The 19,352-nt window shown below is 40.1% G+C and overlaps 1 protein-coding gene across 1 annotated transcript in view; it reads left to right on the top strand.

Annotated features, from left to right (window-relative positions):
* Nucleotides 1–19,352, top strand: part of LOC150088919 (A disintegrin and metalloproteinase with thrombospondin motifs 9-like) — a 440,936-nt gene that overhangs the window by 317,258 nt on the left and 104,326 nt on the right. Inside the window, exons 16-18 of the mRNA XM_090370359.1 lie at nucleotides 3,538–3,630; nucleotides 13,158–13,324; nucleotides 13,429–13,555. Coding sequence (XP_090226485.1) covers nucleotides 3,538–3,630; nucleotides 13,158–13,324; nucleotides 13,429–13,555 — 387 coding nt within the window. The remainder of the gene's footprint in view (nucleotides 1–3,537; nucleotides 3,631–13,157; nucleotides 13,325–13,428; nucleotides 13,556–19,352) is intronic.

Here is a 19,352-nt window from a genome sequence, read left to right as displayed (position 1 = left end):
CTTTCCTAAATTTTCACGTAAACAGCTAATGAGAGATTCTTTATTCTCAAATAAACTGCAGCAAGCGCGATGCAATTTTGAGAAATTGTAAAATTCCTTTAAGATGATTCCTGTGGATAATTTGATTTGGTGGCATTCACGTGGTTTAGATTTACCTTTTGATGAAATTTTTGGTTTTATCATCAAGAGAGGCCGATACTGATTTCTTTGAATAACTGAGATATATTGCATATATATCATTAATGATTTCAACGTAGGGATTTTTTTTTTATATTAAGTCTCGCCCTGCATTATTAGTCTTTAAAAAAATAACATAGCTACATCTAGAATTGGGATTTTTACACGACAAATAACTGCAGATTTACTTGAAATCAGAGAAAGGATCAGGATCATAGTATTTACCGTAGTAGAATAAATTTTGCTGATATACAAATAAATTATGTATAAACTGCACTTGTTGTGCATTTATTTAAAACTTTTATGAACATTTCAAGTTTACAGCTAAGGCGACAACGTATGTTTTATTTTTTGTTAAATATTTGTTTCTTCCAACTTAAGTCTGAGACAATTATTTAACTTTTCATTTGGCAACAGACCTAAATAATTTTATGCTCCTTAGTTCTAGTATCAATTAATACCGCAAAAATTTCACCTCCATTCATTTTACTATCTCCTAACAACCTCAAGCAGGTCCCCTATAAGGTACTTAGTTACCAAGCCCTGTCCAAAATATTCGAAGTCTCCTCATATGGGGGACCCCTTTTGACAATCTTAACAGGAGCATTGCCTATCATTGGACCTTTCAAAGAAGCTATATGTTTTTAAGTGTACCTGAACACAGCGTCCAAGTTCGGACTCATAGTTACCATATACACTGAAATTATAACCTCCTATCTCTAAAATAAATTGCAGCTTGCACTGATCGGAGGAATCCATGTTTGTTTCGATCGTGCCCGCCCAAATACCTTTCTTCCTCCACTATTTTAATTCAGCTGTTATTTGCAGTACTTGTTAAAACATGCCGCTACTTATCCGACCATCCCTCAAGCCTGTCAAAGTCGCCTTACGTTGCCTAGTGCTGGTGGTCATTAACTACCTCTTGACCTTCATATCAACTACAAATTTCAACATCACAACTACTATCCCTTCGTCAGTGTCATTTAATAAAGTCAAAACCAGAAGCGACCACTAATGGATCCCACTGCTAAAACCGCAGCCCATTCTAGGATGCAGATTGTCCCTATTTTTACTTGTACCTCGAGTGAAGACCAGTGTTTAGTGATGTGAGTGATGAGCGTGGGAAACGTTTCCTCATGATATTCAAGCAATGAAGAAGCAGGAAACATAGGATGTTTCCTGCTTCTACCTGTGCTATTTCGTTCACGAAAGAATGACATTCAAAGGTTCGTGTTTGACTAGTGTGACCTAGTTTATCTTCATCGTAGCGGTTGTACTGAAATGATTTATATAGGGTATTTCAATTAAAAGGCACTGACATCTGTATCGTTTAGGTTTAGGCAGGATCTGGACATTCTTTGGTCATATCTGTGCTAGAATTTTTGAATTTACTCAGAAACGATGAAGGTGAACCGACTTTTATTGATTTACCTTCATTAGGAAACGCGACAGACTGCCATTTACAGCTAAACGCACACAGTGAAGAGTGAATATAACACAACAGTTATTTTATTTTTTTTTTCTTCTAAGTAGATCAGTTTACGTTCATTTCACGAGTACAAAGATGACGTTTTTAGACTAAACAGGGAACAACTTTCCCACTAAGGGAAAAAGCAACCGATCAGGCAAAATTTTAATTTGGAAATCGTAAAATGTAATCAGTAATACTTAATCCAATTATAACATCAAATTCAAAAAATTCAGCCCAAATATGTCAAAAAAGGTGCAGACAATAAATAGCCAAAATCTAAACATAAGCACGACAGAGAATTTTAATTAAAATACCCTTTATAGTTCCTCTCGTAAAGTGATATATTCTCTGTCATTAATTTATATGAATATCGATATGCGAGCGCCGATGCAGTTTACCTGGAACAAGGTGATTAATGAGTGAGGACCAACATTTAGTGATGAAATGGATAAATATCTGAGCGAAATATCTGGCAGTGGTCTTTCCTTAGATTGCACTTCCTTCATAACATTAAGAGTGAAAATTATAAAAAAAACTACTTGGCAAGTTTTAATTGAATACAGAATATCAATCTACTTGGACTCTTTCTTCGATTTTTGAGACCTATCCTGGTCGATGTTAGTTGAAGGTCATAAAGAGAGATTCCACCTGTACAATACATTCAATGGAAAAGAGGTACAAAGGAAGGTGGCATGAAGATATGGTTGATGACTATACCCGGTTATTGGTTCGGAATGATCACACTGACCACAAAAAACACAATGTTAAAATGTACATTTCCAAGGAAAATTTTTTTTTTTTGATTAACTGGAGGAGGGTTTCTACTTTTTAGTTTCTGATTTTTAGCTCGTTGTTCACTTTTAGCAAGGATTAATACTCTATTCTGTAATTACTCGATTAATGGGACAGAAGTTAAACATTGTTAATATATCTGATAAACATTATTATTGTACATTTATAGAGGCATGTGATACAAGAAAGCAAGTGCATGAGCTTATGTAGCATCAGCCAAAAAAAAAAAAAAAAAAAAAAAAAAAAAAAACAATTTCACACAACCATTCCCTTTAAAAATTTGTCCAGTTCGTCCTTGAATTTATTTACACTATCAACTTCCACAACGACAGATGGAAGTTTGTTCCAGCAATTAGCCACCCGCTGGCTAAAGGCAAATTTTCGCACATCTATTCTACAACTGTCTTTCCTCAATGTTAAAATGTACAATTTGAATTTATGTCCCCTCAGGTTCGTAATCTGAGCAAGCGGAAGAATTCCATCAGAATTGAGCCTGCTTAACCCATTAAAGGCCTTATACACCTCAATCAGATCACCGCAGGTGCCTAGTCTCCAGACACTGCAATTTGCAGAACTTAAGCCTTTCTTGGTAAGAGGACCCTTCGTTCCCCTCACCAATCTTGTTTCCCTTCTCTGTACACGCTCAAGCAACTCTACATCCTTCCTAAATGAGGCCTCCAGACCTGTACGCAGTATTCAATGCGTGGTCTGACCATTGCCTTCTACAAAGGGATAATTACCTCCTATTCCATGCTAGCAAAATTCCTGTATATCCTTGACAATACCCCATGAACTGCTCTGGCATTGCTCAGAAAAGTAGAACCAGTTCAAAAAGTTTTACACAGTGTAATTATAAACTGCTTTTTGAGGTAAAATTATTTGTGTTCATCAGCAATGCAAAAACCAAAAATAAATACATAATGTAACAAAATGTCCCTGTAAGGGTAATTGTACGGTAAGTCTACTGCACAAAATATACTAATTTAACTAACATATAACTATCAATAACTAAAAATTTAACTAACAATATAACTATATATATATAATAGTACCTAATAGCATGATAAAGTACTCAATGCTTGTTGTTTCTAATTCAGGCTACCATCATGTCGTCATGATTCCTGATGGAGCTAGTAACCTTGATATCCGTCAGTACGGATACCAAAACACCAAAGATGACAATTATCTAGGTGAGCCCTTTTATTTTTATAGCCTGCTATTCCCTTTATGTTAAACTTGATTTCATTTTCTATAAACTTTATTTAGGTATATTTTTTTCTAAGATTGTTGACTCTGAAATTTCAAGGTAGGATTAGTCATCTCTGACAAAGGTGGACAAAATACTGCAAAGTGATGTATCACCAGTGACCATCATGATTCATGATGCTCATCGGTCATGTACTATTCGTACTAGCAGCAAATACCGTTGAAATAAACTCCAAATATTATAACATTGTAAACTATATTTTAACAAACACATACTTTCCTTGGGAACCCGTGGGCGCCTCCATAGCCAGGTGGGCAGGAGCAGCAGTGCGTAGCACACGCTTCTTGATTAGACCGGGATTCGAGCCCGTCACCACCAAATACGGAGGATGCAGAAAGGTCAGATAATGACCACCGCATATCCCCGGAGCAATATGACCTTAGTTGTAATGCTCCTGAAAACCAAATAACAATAACTGAATCCGTGAGATGATATGAGGTACTATATGAACGGTTACTCATTAACTGCGTGAAAACATCAAAGACAAACGCCGAGGAAACTCAGCAAAGGAATCTTGTTCCAACAGGACAACGCGCCTGCTCACAAGTACACTGGTGTTCAAAGAAAGCGCAACACCTCTTACAATTGCAATTGTCGTCCGAATAACGTAAATATATGGCAATATTTCTTACAGATTGCATCAGATAAGATTGACATGCGTAGGTGATGACGTAATATTGTATCAGCTGTTACTTTCAGCTATATAAGCACGCTCTGCAAGAGATTCAGTCATTCCTTGCTTGTGTCAGGATAGCGAGTTACGTGCAGTTGACGCCACGAAGAAAGAGTTCTATTGTTGCTTTACGTGAGGAGGGATGTTCTTCCCGTCATGTTGCTTAACGAGTGTCTTGCAATCAGTCGACAGTGAGTAGATTTCTTTACAAGCTCAAGAATACTGGTTCTGCTGATAGGGAAAAAAAGGAACCGGACACAAACGAGTCTCTACGCCAAAACAGGACCGAGTTTTGAAGCACTTATGCCTTAAAAACTGTAAAGCTTCTTCGTCCGAGCTGAAAAGAGAATGGGAAGAACATACAGGAGTGCTAGCAAGTGCAGTAACAGTCAGAAGCATCTTCAAAAATGGACTTATAGCCCGTCGTCCTAATAAGAAATCCCCCTCCTCGCACAAAAAATGAAAAAGGCCCGATTAATTTGGTGTAAGGAACACGTCAAATGGATACTCGAGCAGTGGAAGTCAGTTATTTTCTCGGATGAGAAGAAGTCAAAGTGCACGGCTCTGATGGGAGACAAACGATTCGCCGTAGACGTGGGTAAGAATACCATTCAGACTGTACGTTGTCTACAGTGAAATTCCCTACTAGCCAAATGATATGGAGGGTGCATTTTGTATCGCGGAGTAGGACACCTGCAGTTTATAAAAGGTTCCGTAAATGCCAATGAATACCTGGCTATATTGGAAGGCAAATTGCAAGCAACCATTAGAGACCATTTTAACCTAACCTGCCAAGTAACTCAATCTTTCAGGACGACTCTGCTCCTTGTCATCGGGCGAAAAGTGTAAGTAGGCACTTCTGTAGTTACTTTAGCTTCATTTCTGCATTAGAGGTTTTACATTAGTGTGTTTACATTTGTTACAGATGAAAAAACGGTTGGAAGAACGGTCCATTACAACTCTTAGTTTGCCAGGAAACAGCCCGGACCTGCATCCTATAGAGAACTGTTGGCATCGTGTGGAATCTACAGTTGCCAGACAGAAACCAAAGACCCTTTGTGAACTTCAGGAAGCCATAATTCGTGTTTGGAACCACGAACTATCAGTTGATTATCTTCAGAAATTGATCTTGTCAATGCCTCGACGGTTTGCTGCTGTCATCAGGGCCAGAAGCGGTTCAACTAAATATTAGTTTGCACCTGGTGAACTTTTCATTTTGTTTCCCATTTAAAATGATAAACTGAAGCAAATTGAGGGCTTCGATAACATTTCAGCCATAATTGTCGTGTTAACCAAAACTGTTGTATAAAGGTTGCAAATGCTCATTTTGGAATATTTTGAGAGAACCTGTCAAATATTACGTAGCTTTGCCGTAACTGTTAATAAATATCTTTTGTTTATATTTCTATTTGTGATGCTAGTCATTAATGTAACATACCATCGCGAAAAAGGCTTAGAAATGTAAAATTCCCAGGTGATGAACTTTCTTTGAACACCCAGTGTATATCATTTTCATGGATGCACTGCATGAGTGCGGCATAGTGGCATAGTGTTTTGTGAAAGGCGCCACCTGTGGTTTCCCACATCTGCACCATGGTACTTTGTGAAGAAATACAGAATCTCTGTAAAAGCCAGAAAAAGTGTAATGTCTGGTTTCTGTCAGAGTAGTGTTATGTTTTGTTGTTGTGTCTCTGGCTGCTTGGCCGCAGAGCCCCTAGTGGGACCCCACGTTGCCCGCCACCACCACTGGGAGGTGAGCCAGGCTGCCCATTATACTCTGGCTGGCCTTTGCCAGGGTTGCCTAAGCTTCCTGACAAAGGTCAAGTGAAAAAAAAAAAAATAAATAAATAAAAAAAATAAAAATAAAAATAAAATAAAATAAAATAAAAATAATAATAATAAAATAAAAAAAATAAATAAATAAATAATAAAATAATAAATAAATAAATAAATAAAAAATAAAAATAAAAAATAATAAATAAATAAAAATAATAATAAAAAATTAAAAAAAAATAATAATAAAAATAAATAAATAAAAAAAATAATAATAAAAAATAAAAAAGTGGGGGGGGGAGGAAAACAGAGCAGGAGTACGAGTTAGAAGGAACAGAAAGAGGGAAAGGAGGACGGACTGAAGTTAAGGAGCAGTCCGCTCTTTGTGAGGTGAAAATAGGGATCTGGGGGTGGGAGTTAAAGTAGCAGGGGACAGGTGCCCCTGCATGATCACCAGAGGCCAATGGACTCTGTATCCCGCACTCAGGAGTTCTCCAGAGTGCCACCAATCCCGCACCAGAACGGTGCCGGCTGATCCTACCCTATAAGGGGTTTGCAGCAGTATCCCGCACTCGATGAGTGCCAGCAGTCCCGCACCAGAATGGTACCAGCAGTGTTCCTACCCTTAAAGGATTTGCAAGTTGTCAAGGCAGTGTCCTCTAGCGGAGGAGGAGCTAACCCACGCCAGTCTGATTCAGGCCTTGGGCAGCATGATCCAATGTTGTTCTCATTTCAGCAATCTTGGCTAGCCTCAGTGCGAAGATTTCCTGCGCATACACAGTTAGTGCCCTGTATGTGTTTTCATCGAGCAGCAGCGAGGACTCTTGGTTTCGTGGATTCCTTTGAATTGCGGTAGCAAACTTGATTCTACTGTTGTCATAGGCAGGGCACTCATACATGAGATGCCCCCAGGACTCTTCTTCTCCACAATGGCACCGCGGGTCTCTTTCAATCCCCATAGCTGTGAGTTTCTGACGGAAGGGGCCGTGTCCAGTGATGATAAACGTCATGTGCAGACCAGGTGAGAACCATGGAGGGGGCTCTGGGTGAGTATGGTTTATAGTTGGGAGGAATCGCCTCGTGATGTCTCCTTTCTGTGTGGTTTCCCAGCTCTGTTGCCATATCGCTTGTAGGTGTTGGGTGATTCTCCTCTTCTCTATCTTGGGGTCATTTGCAAGATCCAGCTGGAGATTTACTATTTCAGCTGGTGTTCCTTTCCTAAGGTGGTAATATAGGCCTCGCCTGACTACTTCTAGGTAGAGTGGCTGACAACCTGTTAGAACTTGCAAGGCAGGGGTGCTAACAGTGCGGCACGCCCTACTAATTGATAGCAGCATGAACCTTTGAATTGTATCCAGCTTCTGTTTGTTTTTTGATAGTGTAGCTTGTCTATACCAGGTGGAGGCACCATAGCAGACAATCGGGACATATACTGCTTTGTATATGAGGGTCAGAGCTTTGTGCTTCAGGCCCCAGTCGGCTCTGCTCACCCTCCTGATCATGGCGGCATACTTCCGGATTTTGGTGGCTAGATATTTCAGGTGGTTATGGAAATTAAGACCTGAGTCAATGTAAATACCTAAGTATTTAACCTCTGTGTACAGTCGGATGGGGGTGAAGTTTAATTTCATCGTAGGTGGTCTTCTAATTTGTAGTCTGCCCTTTAGGAGAATGGATTTTGTTTTTTCTGCCGAGATGGTAAGGTTGTGCAAGGCTGCCCAGTTCTGGAGCTTCACAAGCGCCGCATTTGCAATAATTTCCAAGGACGACCTAGTGTCCGCACGCACCAACAGGACAAGGTCGTCCGCAAAGGCCAAGGGCTCAGCCCCCCCAAGGTCCAAGCCCAGGAACTCGTCCAAGACAATAGACCAGAGGAACGGGCCAAGCACAGAGCCCTGCGGACATCCCCGGTGGATGAATCTGGTAACTGTCTGATATTTGTTAGTAACTCGTACTTTTCTGTTGGTTAGATAAGACTTCAAACTGTTATATAGATTTTTAGAAACATTTGAGTGCCGAAGTCTCCGAAGAACGCTGGGCCACCACAGGCGGTCGAAAGCTCCAGCAAAGTCCACCAATATAGCAAGAGAGTACTTGAAAGCTGAGTGCGTTGCTTGAGTGATTAGATTGTTGACAGCGTCTTCAGTGCTGCAGCCTTTTTTAAAGCCATATTGTTTTTCTGAGGAGAGTTGGTGTTCCTCATAGCAGGCAGAAAGTCTAAACAAGAGTAGACGCTCCAGTAGTTTGGCCATCACGGAGAGTAAGGCAATCGGGCGATATGAGGCTGGGTTCTGTGGTGACTTGTCCGAGTTTTTCAGAATTAGTTTTAAGGTTGCAGTCTTCCATGAAGCTGGGAAGGTGCCCTCTGCCAGGCACTTATTCTGTAGGCTTAGAAGTATAGCTGGGCAGGCCTCAGCGAATTTTTTGAAAACTTCTACTTCCAGCAGGTCTGCACCTGGTGTTTTTCCATCTTTCATCTTGTTAATTGCCACGTCCATCTCAAAGCTGGTGAACGGGGGCTCCACCGTTGCTGTGTGGTATTCTAAATTCTGGTTGATAATTTCTTGTTGCTGTTGCGTCAAAGGTGCCTCTTCAACAGGGTAAATGGTATCAAGAATGTTATTTATAGTATCCTCCCAGGTATAGGTGGAAGTACCGTCTATTTTCAGTGTTGTATCAAGCACCTCACCACGTGTTAATTTATTAGTTACAATTTTGAAAACGATGCCCCATGGGTTCTCATTTCCGGAGATAGACACCAGAGTTTGCCACGATTGCTTTTTGTTTTTGCGAATTTCTTTAGTATATTCATTTCTGACTGTGCGGTAAGCTTCCCTGGCTGCCGTAATCTCTTGGGAGGACATCGTCGCCCTTGCCCGCTGGAACATTTTCCTAGCATGGTGGACCCTTCTTCTTAGATCGTCTAGCTGGTGGTTCCACCAAGGGACAGCATACCTGTAGGGCCTTCTGCGTGGGATGGAAAGGTCGCAGACGCTTCTGATAGTAGCGGTAATGCTTTTTACACAGTCATCCGGAGTTAGCGTGTCAAAGAGTGGAATATCTTCAGGGAGTCTCGTTGACAGTTCTGTTCGAAAGCGCTCCCAGTCAGCCTTCTTGACGTTATAACGTATCACATCTCTGGGGACTGGAGGGGTACGTTCCAGAGAGCGAACCAGGGAGAATGAAATTGCTCTGTGGTCCGACGTAGTCCAGGATTCTTGAACAGTCCATCTGGCGAGCTTGACAGCAATATCTGGAGTCGCCGCTGTAACGTCAATGTTGCTTTCCCAGAGGGGGCCGCTGTAGGTGTGGAGATGACCAGGGCGGTTTATAACTTGAAGTCCTGTTGTGAGGAAGAAATCTTCAAGTTGTGCACCATTCCTATGAGCAGACCTGTCAGGTGTGTGACTGTGCCAAAGCACAGATCGGCAGTTTGCGTCCATGGCTATTAGCAACCGCCCCCCTGAAAGAAGTTGGAGAGCTGTCTGGATAGTTGAGATTGCTGGGGCAATATCTTCTCCAGGATGGGTATATAAGGACAACAAGAAGAGCGGGCCCAGCGGAGTTATAATTTGTGCGCAAGCACTGTTTGCAGTACAGAGTGGCGTTATCTTGGTGGTAGTGATATCTGGATTTCTGACTATTATTGCAGCCCAAGGGTTCTCTGTTGTGCAATAAACTGTTTTGTATGTTGCAGGATACCCAGTAACCACTCCCGACCGGACATAGGGTTCTTGAAGTAAGACCACATCTATTTGATTTTCCTCTATTTTTACTTTTAGCTGGTCGGCTACTCCCCTAGCTCTCTGTGCATTTTGTTGGACAATTCTTATTTCTTTGTAGTTATTGGTTAAAGGGGCTCTATCCATAGTTGATTCTCATTTGGTACAGACTTTTAGCTTTTAGGTATACTGGACAGTTTCCATCCCTGATTGAGTGCTGATGGGGCGCCTTGGCCACCTTACAGTTGGCACAGGTTGGTGGTTGATCTTTTGCTGGGCAGTCCCTGTATCCATGCCCTTTTTGGGCACAGTGGCCACACGTCGACTCTCGCTGGTTGCATGTGTGCGAAGTGTGGCCAAAGCGAAGACATTTATAGCATTTGGGGACAGGAATATGTTCTTTAAATCTGTGGCTTCCCCAGCCAATGAAAATACGGCTCTGCGTTCCTAGGATTTGCCACGCTCTAGTAGAGAGATGGATTACCCAGTTTACGTTAGAATGAGTTTTTGATTTAGTCTTGTATTTTGGAGAGACGTCATCTTCTTCTGCGTTTTCATGTAAGTGCAGGCTGAGGTTTTTACTGTAAATATCTTCTGCAAGTTCTTCAGGAGTGACGTCCTGATCTACGTCAAACACTACGATTGAAGGCCCTTTTTTCTTGGGAACTTCTGCCTTTAGTCCAAACTTGGTCATATTGGCATTGTTAAGGATAGTTTGTGCCTCCTCCTTGGTGTCTGTTTCTATCACCACACCTGGGTGCCTGGTCTTCCGGATACTCCTAATCTTGACAGTCTTCATTTGCTCCTTTAGATTAGCTGTCAGCGTCTCTTTGACGGCTTCACTAGTGTCAAGCTGCGCATCCTCTACCGGTTTAATCAAAACGATGTGCGATTCTGGCTTTCGTTTTGTCCTCTTGGTCTGGGAAATGTCAGGTTTGTTAGGCGCAACAGGCGCGCCATTTCTCAAAGATTCTGCAAAGGTTGGGGGGCGTTTTTGCATTTTATTTCCCCTTTCCTGCGAAAGAACTTCCAGTTTGGATTGTAGTCGTTCATGTTCAATATGGAGATTTAGGATTACCGTCTCCATTTTGCTGAAGATGGTGAGAATGTCAGTGCGGATAGCAGCAGTGACTCTGTTGGATTTCTTGCCCAAATATTCATCAAGTGTCCCTCTAATAGCAATGACTTGGTCCACAGGGGTTCCTGATAGTGGGGGACTCTGAGTAAGGGGAAAGGCTCGGGTATTATTATCCTCGTGGTCGGAATCACTTATCGATTCGTTTTCTCCGTCGTCTGGATTTTCCTTTGCTGGTTGCGAGTCTGTCGCAGATTTTATTCTACACCTCTTCTTTAGTTTTAATTTTGAAGATTTGGTTGTCTCTTCATTTGTAACCGGCGCTTCATTTCTTGAGCGGATAGGATAGTCAGACCGCTGCCGGTCAATAACCTCGATATCTGCGTCACTCATAGTGAAGTGTGGGAATTTTTGGGGTGGGGCAGTCAGTTGACAATTCTGCAGTCTAAGTACAAGTTGGTAGAGTTTGAGGGAGAACAATAGCGTTTAAGTCGGACAAGCGCGCTGCAATGAAATGGGATAAAAACAGGTGGTCGCGGGTGGGAAACTATTTCCGAAGGCAGTATAGTGCGACGAAGGCTTAGGCCGCAAGCAGTAAAAGCAGCATGACCTTGGCAATTAGCTTTATATATGTTAACCAGTCGTTTCCCAGCAGTGACCTTCAGCCGGTCAGATAATGGCAGCAGTTCGCTTCGGCTTTAGCAAGATCGTTCATATACAAATTAAAATTTAAAGTTACTTATCTGCTATAAGTCCGGTACCTCCATAACCCGTATGGTTGAAAAGCTTTTGGCGTCCACTACACGATGATATCCATCAGATAAAGAAACAAACTAGATTTAATCACTAAATTTAAATCACTTTAGGGAGCACAATTTACTATCAACTCGTACTACCGGCCACCTAGCGGCGATCCCCGCATGAGTGCGGCATTGAAACCTTGGACCATCCCCCCATATTCACTAGGTATAGCATCATCGGACTTTAACCTAATTCCTAATTTGAAAAATACCTAGCGCTGCATCCATTTTCCCACTGAGAGTGACGTCACTGCTGCAGTGGATGAATTCCTGGAGGCCAAAGAAAATGTTCTTCGCAACTGGAATCGACGCATTGCAGCTTTGCAAAATCGTTTCTGAGACTTTTTGTATTGCAGCGTCGCAATACAAAGTGCCCCTGAGGATTCTGTTCACACCATATGCAGATCATATTCATGTTTGTAAAAGACACCGCAAGGGCGTTTCTTAGAACTCCTCAATAATGTCTAGCTTCATCCATTACATCAGACGCGTGTATATACAGTAGTTTGCTGCCCAGCGCTCAGGTGCTAATACTTCTATATTTGAATAGTATATTCCTAAATTGTGTAAGTGATAAACGGATATGTCGGCGTTTTGTGTTAATTGCGAGTATTCTGCTGGAATTAAAGTTAGGGGTATAAAAAAAATCGTTTAGTGTAGTGTTTCGCAACCTTCTGCTCTTAGTAACCCATTTTTTGAGTGAGACAAATTCTTCCACTGCATGACCTTACCGGTCATATCATCTTAGTTTTCCTGTTTCGTTTCCATGTTTTCGCTATTTTTTGTATTTTAGATATTTTATGGTACACTATTAAACTGTCGAACCTTTAAGAGCCTCCTGCTCTGGGGTTTGCTACACTAGGTTGAGAAGCACTGGTGGAGTGAAGTCTGTGCACTAATAATGGACTCCTTTAAGGTTAGACAAACAAAAGTATGAAAGGAGTCCTCTATCAAAGTACGCCTGAAGCTCAGAAGATTTTTAAATTTAAAACGCAATAACCTTAAATTGAAAAAAATCTAATATACTTGTAAAATATTAATATGGAATACACTAATTTATATAGGCCCAAATTCTTGGGCTCCTAAAAGTTCACTTAGGACTACACACAATAATTCGTTTTTCGTTCATTTTTAACTAAAACAAAATAAAATCCTTATAATTATTATCCTTAAATATCAAATAAACGAAATTCTTATCATTCCTACGTGAGCTCCAGTTATCTAAAATTCTCGAAATATTAAAGTAGTATTATTCACAGTACCTAGAAAAATGTAAATTGCCAGAGGATGGGGGATAAAGATTTATACTATTTATTCAATTAATTTTTATTTAATAATCATGCAGAGAATTGAATTAAATTCTAGATCGATATTACTTCTTTGGCTATTTTTTTTCGTTTTTTTCAGCATTAAAAGACAATAACAACGAATATATCCTGAATGGAAAATTCATGATAAGCATGTTTCCCAAAACTATACTCTACGGAAGCGTTTCTGTGGAATACAGTGGTTCAGATTCGGTAATGGAGCGTATCAACACAACGAAACCTCTCACTAAGGAACTCTTCGTACAGGTATGGTTGTAATTATTTTGATTAAAGTCAATGATTAAATAGTCTCGAACATTGTAAATTTAATTTCTGTATATTAAAAATATACAAATAATTAATATTTTTAGGTATTAACAGTTGGTAAATTACAACCTCCAGATATTCAATATCAGTACACCTTCCCCCTAAGCGATGACCACATCTTTCATTGGGACATTGCTACCGAGTGGACAGAATGCACAAGGATATGCGAAGGTAAGTTTTAGGTGTCATTAATAAAGCTGTGTTAATGATAAAATCTCTTGCTTGTGCATGATTCTTAATTCGATTTAATGCCGCGCATAGTGACACGAAAGTGTGTTACTAACCCTGATTCACTTTGTGTTCGAGGAGAATTTACTTTTAAATCCCCAAAATAAGTATTACCACACCGATTAAAAAGGCGTATGCATTATATTTCAAATGCAAGATCATTTATCCTGAAGATGTAGATCAGGATTGAATGCTATGAAAATATCAAAATGCTTTCTAAAATGTACTGACTATTACAAATGTGTAGACTAGTTGTGAAAGTGACAGCACTAGTTAAGGTGCAGCTGGGTTACACTAAATGTCATTTATTTTTATGTGAATGGGAGAGCCAAGTTGCAGGTATCAAGGAAGGCCAATTAGACAGCTCCAATCCAGGACAGAGAAATGGGTAGCATAGCATCAGCCTCAAGTCAACAGAAAATGATTCTAGTCTTCCACCCCATTAAATTAAACTTAATAAAAAAATTCGTAAAAGCCATAAATAAGAATGGTGATGAATTTTTGCATTTAAATCCGCGCGGAATGAGTAAGGCAAATATGAAAGAGCTTATTTTCATCAATCCGAAAATTGGAAAAAACTTATACAAGACAGAACAGAAAATTAGAACTGTTTTTTAAAATGATAACAGCCAATTTCCTACGTAACATCAAAAGAGAAAAATATATTAATAAAGAAATATTGGATGCCTTTAAAATGGGCTGCAATAGATCTAAGTGCTCTTAGTGATGCACATGACGAAAGGTGGCGATGAATTTTCAGTAAGAGATATCAGATATATATGAAGATCATATATCTTTATTGGGATCACCCTGACATAAGCAAGTTACAAATATTGCTTCCTCTGCATCAAAAAACTAGTTTTTCTTTTTCGCTCTCGGCGTTACTTTTCTCCTAAACAACGACTAACTCTGCACAAATCCCGAATCCACCCTACCATGGAACTTTGTTTCCATATCTGGATTAGTGTCGCCCAAATCCTCTCTCTCAAATTCCTTGAACCCTGTTCAAAAAGGGAGCAGTCAAGTTAATTACACAGCTCTTACGAAGTCTCTCCAATCTGTATCTCATAAACGTTCAGTTTTAGTAGCAGGCCTTTTCTATAGATACTTCCATGGGTACGTACTGTTCTTCTGAACTGGCGGTTGTAATTCCACCGCTCTCTTCCAAACCGGACTGAACACATGCCCCAACCAGTCAACGTCCATTCACTGTCCAACTACAAACTCAAAGAACCAACTTTTGCAAAACTTTAATGTCAACAAGCATTCGGTCTTGTAAGCCTTTAACCAATGCACGGTACTAAATACTACAAGTTCTAATACCTAGTGTTTGAGCTTTTCAAAAACGTGAAAAAAACACTTATAAAAGGAACGTTAGATAATATAAGAATTGTTACGTTTCAGCAGCATTCCATTATCAAATAACGTACCACACAAATTAAAAACTTTTTTCTATATTTAAGAAGTGGTTACCTAAACTTCGTGTGCTCATGTGATGGAAAGGAGTGACGTGGGATTTGATAAGACAGGATGAATCTGTCCTCAGTAGACATCCATTGAGGACAGACTATGAAGATGCAGATTACAGAGCCTTTAAACTGCGTATCTCGAGGAGGGGAGGAGTGGATTATGAATGAATTTATAAAACACTGTGGGCTACAGAAATGAATGTAGAATGGGATAAAGAACGTATAACGTTATCGCTCCCCTCTTGGCAAAAGAATTTTTCATTCCTAGATGGGAGGCAGTTCATAGAATACTTTGGTCGAAAACGACATATTAGCCACAGCCTGGTGATTGCCCGATAGTGCAGGTGTCTTGTTTAGTTGCCTCGAGGCATTGAGATATAAAACAACAGCGAGGTTGTATGATTGCACTTTGCACTGGACAAACGAGTGACAGGGAAAAAACTCTTTAAAATGGCCTGAAGTGGAATTGCAAAGGCGGGCCATATGTAAAATAAGGCTTACTTACCTTGTATGTGATCAATCTGTTCCAGGTTTTGTGATGAAGCTCAGGGTAGAATGCTTTAAAATTTAATTTAACTCAATTCAGCGAGAGCATAAAAATCACAGTAGTTAATTTTATGCTCTCGAGAGCATAAAATCACAGTAGCTACGTCTGTTCATTCATCTCTTAATCCACATGCTTGTTTGTTTTGATGAATACATATTAGAGATCGCCTTCAACTTCCTAAAAATGTTCAAGAGTTATTTTAAATTTTTTACCGGACGACCTGTTTGCAGGTCACTGATGTATATGATATTATATCAACCAGTTTAACCCAAAGTGCAAGAATCAATGTACTGTATATATTGAGTACATATTGAGAACGCTTTGGTTCCCTGTAAATGTCGCTTACCTGCCGAACGACAGTGTACATCAGTTCTTTAAACTAGTTTCACTTCGACGCTTAAAGAGTAATAGTTGGACAGACAACTTGAGTAGTCGAGACCCGCTAATTTTGCTTAATTTGCTGTTGATGTATTTTTAAGCTTACTATGGGCCTCAGTGGTTTGTCTGGTTTATGCAGCTTGGTGACTCCAAATATGTAGGGGGAACGTGCAATATGGGCTAAGAGGTCTATGTGGAAATTACTGGTAATTTTTTTTCTTCGGAGCGTAATCTTTTTAGTTCTTTTTCGATTTTTGATCTGATGGTGGGGATAGGATTTTTGCCTAGTTTCTGGTACGTGTTTGTATCATGTAGGAGGTTTGTCAATTTGTTGTCATAATCGGATTTGTTTATTAATACTATTAAGTCGCCTTTATCAGCCTTTTGAATGATGTTTTTATTTGTGACTAAATTTTTTGATGCATTGAAATTCCTCTTTTGAAAGGTTAGGAGTAAGATTTGATTTTTTGTTTATCACATTATTTATTTGTTTGATTAGTTTTTTTCTATTGCTGTGGCTGTATAAGCCTGTTTGGACTTTTATTACATATTCGTTGTATGGGGTCTTTTTTGGGGTCGCGCTGTAATTGAGGCCTTTGTAGAGAAGATTGTGTTCGTCTTTTGTTAAGTTATAGTTGGACAGGTTGCTTACGAATTCACTGTTCGCGTAATCTATTACGTGCATACCTACAGATTGCGATCTCTGTGATTTTAAGAGTTCCATTATGAGAGCTTCCTTGGACTCAGGGGAGGTACCCATAGACTGGAAATGTGCAAATGTGACCCCAATTCACAAAGGAGGATCAAAGGCTGACACAAGTAATTATAGACCTGTGAGCTTAACTTCTGTTCCAGGAAAATTAATGGAGGCACTGGTTAAAGAAGCACTGCAGGATCATTTAGACAAGACTTCAGTTATAGCTCAGACACAGCATGGTTTTGTTAAGGGGAAGTCTTGCCTGACCAACTTGATTGGATACTATGATGCAGTCACAAAAGAACTGGATGCAGGGAATAACTTTGATATTATATACTTGGATCTTAGAAAGGCTTTTGATACTGTTGCACATGGAAGACTGCTACACAAACTGGAGCAGTGTGACATTGGAGGCAAATTGCTGCTATGGATAAAGGGGTGGTTGAGGGGGAGAAGACAGAGAGTGGTAATCAATGGACACTGCTCATCGTGGACTAATGTTATTAGTGGAGTCCCTCAGGGCTCAGTGTTGGGTCCATTATTGTTTTCTGTATTTATAAATAATATTGATGATGGTATAGCAAGCTTAATGTTCAAGTTTGCAGACGATACAAAGGTTGGCAGGGTTGTCAAGGACACTACTGACACTATGCTGCTGCAACAGGATCTGGAAAGGTTGAGCAGATGGGCTGAGAGGTGGCAAATGAAGTTTAACATTGACAAATGTAAAGTACTACACATGGGAAACAGCAACCCCAGAGCAACGTATCAACTCTGTGGTACTACACTGACAGTGGTAGAGAATGAAAGGGACTTGGGGGTGGTTGTGCAGGCAGATATGAAGTTCTCTGAGCAGTGCAGACGGGCTGCAAGAGTAGCTCATGGAGTATTGTCAATGATATACAGGAATTTTTCCAGCAGGGATAAGGAGGTGATTATTCCATTGTATGAGGCAATGGTCAGGCCACACCTAGAGTACTGTATACAGGTCTGGAGGCCTCATTTCAAGAAGGATGTAGAGCTGCTGGAACGAGTACAGAGAAGGGCAACAAGATTAGTGAATGGAACAAAGGGGTGCTCTTACGAAGAAAGGCTTAAGTTTTGCAAATTACAGTGTCTGGAGACTAGGCACCAGCGAGGTGATCTGATAGAGGTGTATAAAGCCTTGAATGGTTTAAGCATGCTGAATGCTGATGGGATTCTTCCTCTAGCTCAGAAAAATCACCTGAGAGGGCATAAATTCAAATTGAGGAAAGACAGATGTAGGATAGACGTGCGGAAATTTGCCTTTAGCCAGCGGGTGGTTGGTTGGTGGAACAGACTTCCATCCCTTGTGGTGGAGGTTGATAGCCTAAATAAGTTTAAGGCTCAGCTGGACAGGTATTTTGAACGAACAGAGGGGTGAAGTGGAAGTGGGTTTTTTTTTTTTTTGGCTGATGCTGCATAAGCTTGCTTTCTTGCATCAAATGCCTCTACTAATGCTAATGTAAGGTTGCATATGATCATTCTCATGTCGTGTGGTAAGTATTTCAGTAAGAAATTTGGGCTAAGGTAAAGAAAGCCTGCACGAGAAGCACGCAAAAGTTCGATGAAATTTACCACTAAAAGTACTTTGCCGTAACGGCATTTGTATTATTGCTCGCTCGGTAAACAGACGGTGGGTGTTATCGGTCTGGAGTAAAAGTTGAATCCCACAGGAGCTTGAAACCCTCCTGAAGTGGAGGGGGGTAACCTGACCTTTTTTCTTTAGAATCACTAATTGAATTAACTAATTGAATCACGAACAGAATCATATTGGAAGTTCTGTCGTCGTAAAAAATGTTCGTAACGTAGTTTCACCGGTAAACGTTTTCGACGTTTGCCGTGCTTCGTGTGGGCTTCATTTGCCTTTTTTTCTTTTCTTAATAAACAATTCATCCACTAGTCCACCAGTGATTCTAAAGAAAAAAGGCCAGGTTACCCCCTCCACTTCGGGACGGTTTCAACTCCCATGGGATTCAATTTCTACTCCTGACCGATAACACCCACCGTCTGTTTACCGAACGAGCAACAATACAAATGCCATCACGGCAAATTACTTTTACCGGTAAATTTCATCGAACTTTTGCGTGCTTCTCGTGCAGGCCTTCTTTATCGTCGCCGATTTTTTACTACTCTGTGGATATAGTATAGAAAATTTTCCTTTACATGGGTCCTTTGTTTTAGTGCACATTTTACTATGGATATGCCAGCCCTTTTAAATTCTCTTCTGAAATTTCTATAATTTGCTTATATTTTTATTTGTGCTAATTTTGGGATAATCTGTGAACGTATGCATTTTTTTTTTAAAAATGTATGTGCGTTTTCTGTTGGAAAAATCTTATTAAGGTTACTTAATATAGGTTGAAATGTTCATAATGGGGGTTGTACGCCTTTGAAATAGAACACTGGATTATTCACCGAATTCATTTAGTCATTTGTCCGACACATTTTAGCGGTTATGAAACATCAAATAGCTAAATTTGGATATATGACATAGAGTAAAAAATTATGTGGAAGTCCTAAAGTCTCGAAACTTTATTAGACAGTTGGACAACTTGAGTAGTCGAGACCCATCAATTAGCGGGTCTCGACTACTCAAGTTCTGTCCAACTGTCTAATAAAGTTTCG

This window comes from Mastigoproctus giganteus, chromosome 3 (assembly GCF_048544385.1).
Source record: "Mastigoproctus giganteus isolate SK-2022 chromosome 3, ASM4854438v1, whole genome shotgun sequence".
NCBI lineage: Eukaryota > Metazoa > Arthropoda > Arachnida > Uropygi > Thelyphonidae > Mastigoproctus > Mastigoproctus giganteus.
Note: the sequence above shows the minus strand (reverse complement) of the source record. Positions and strands in the feature narration are given on the sequence as shown.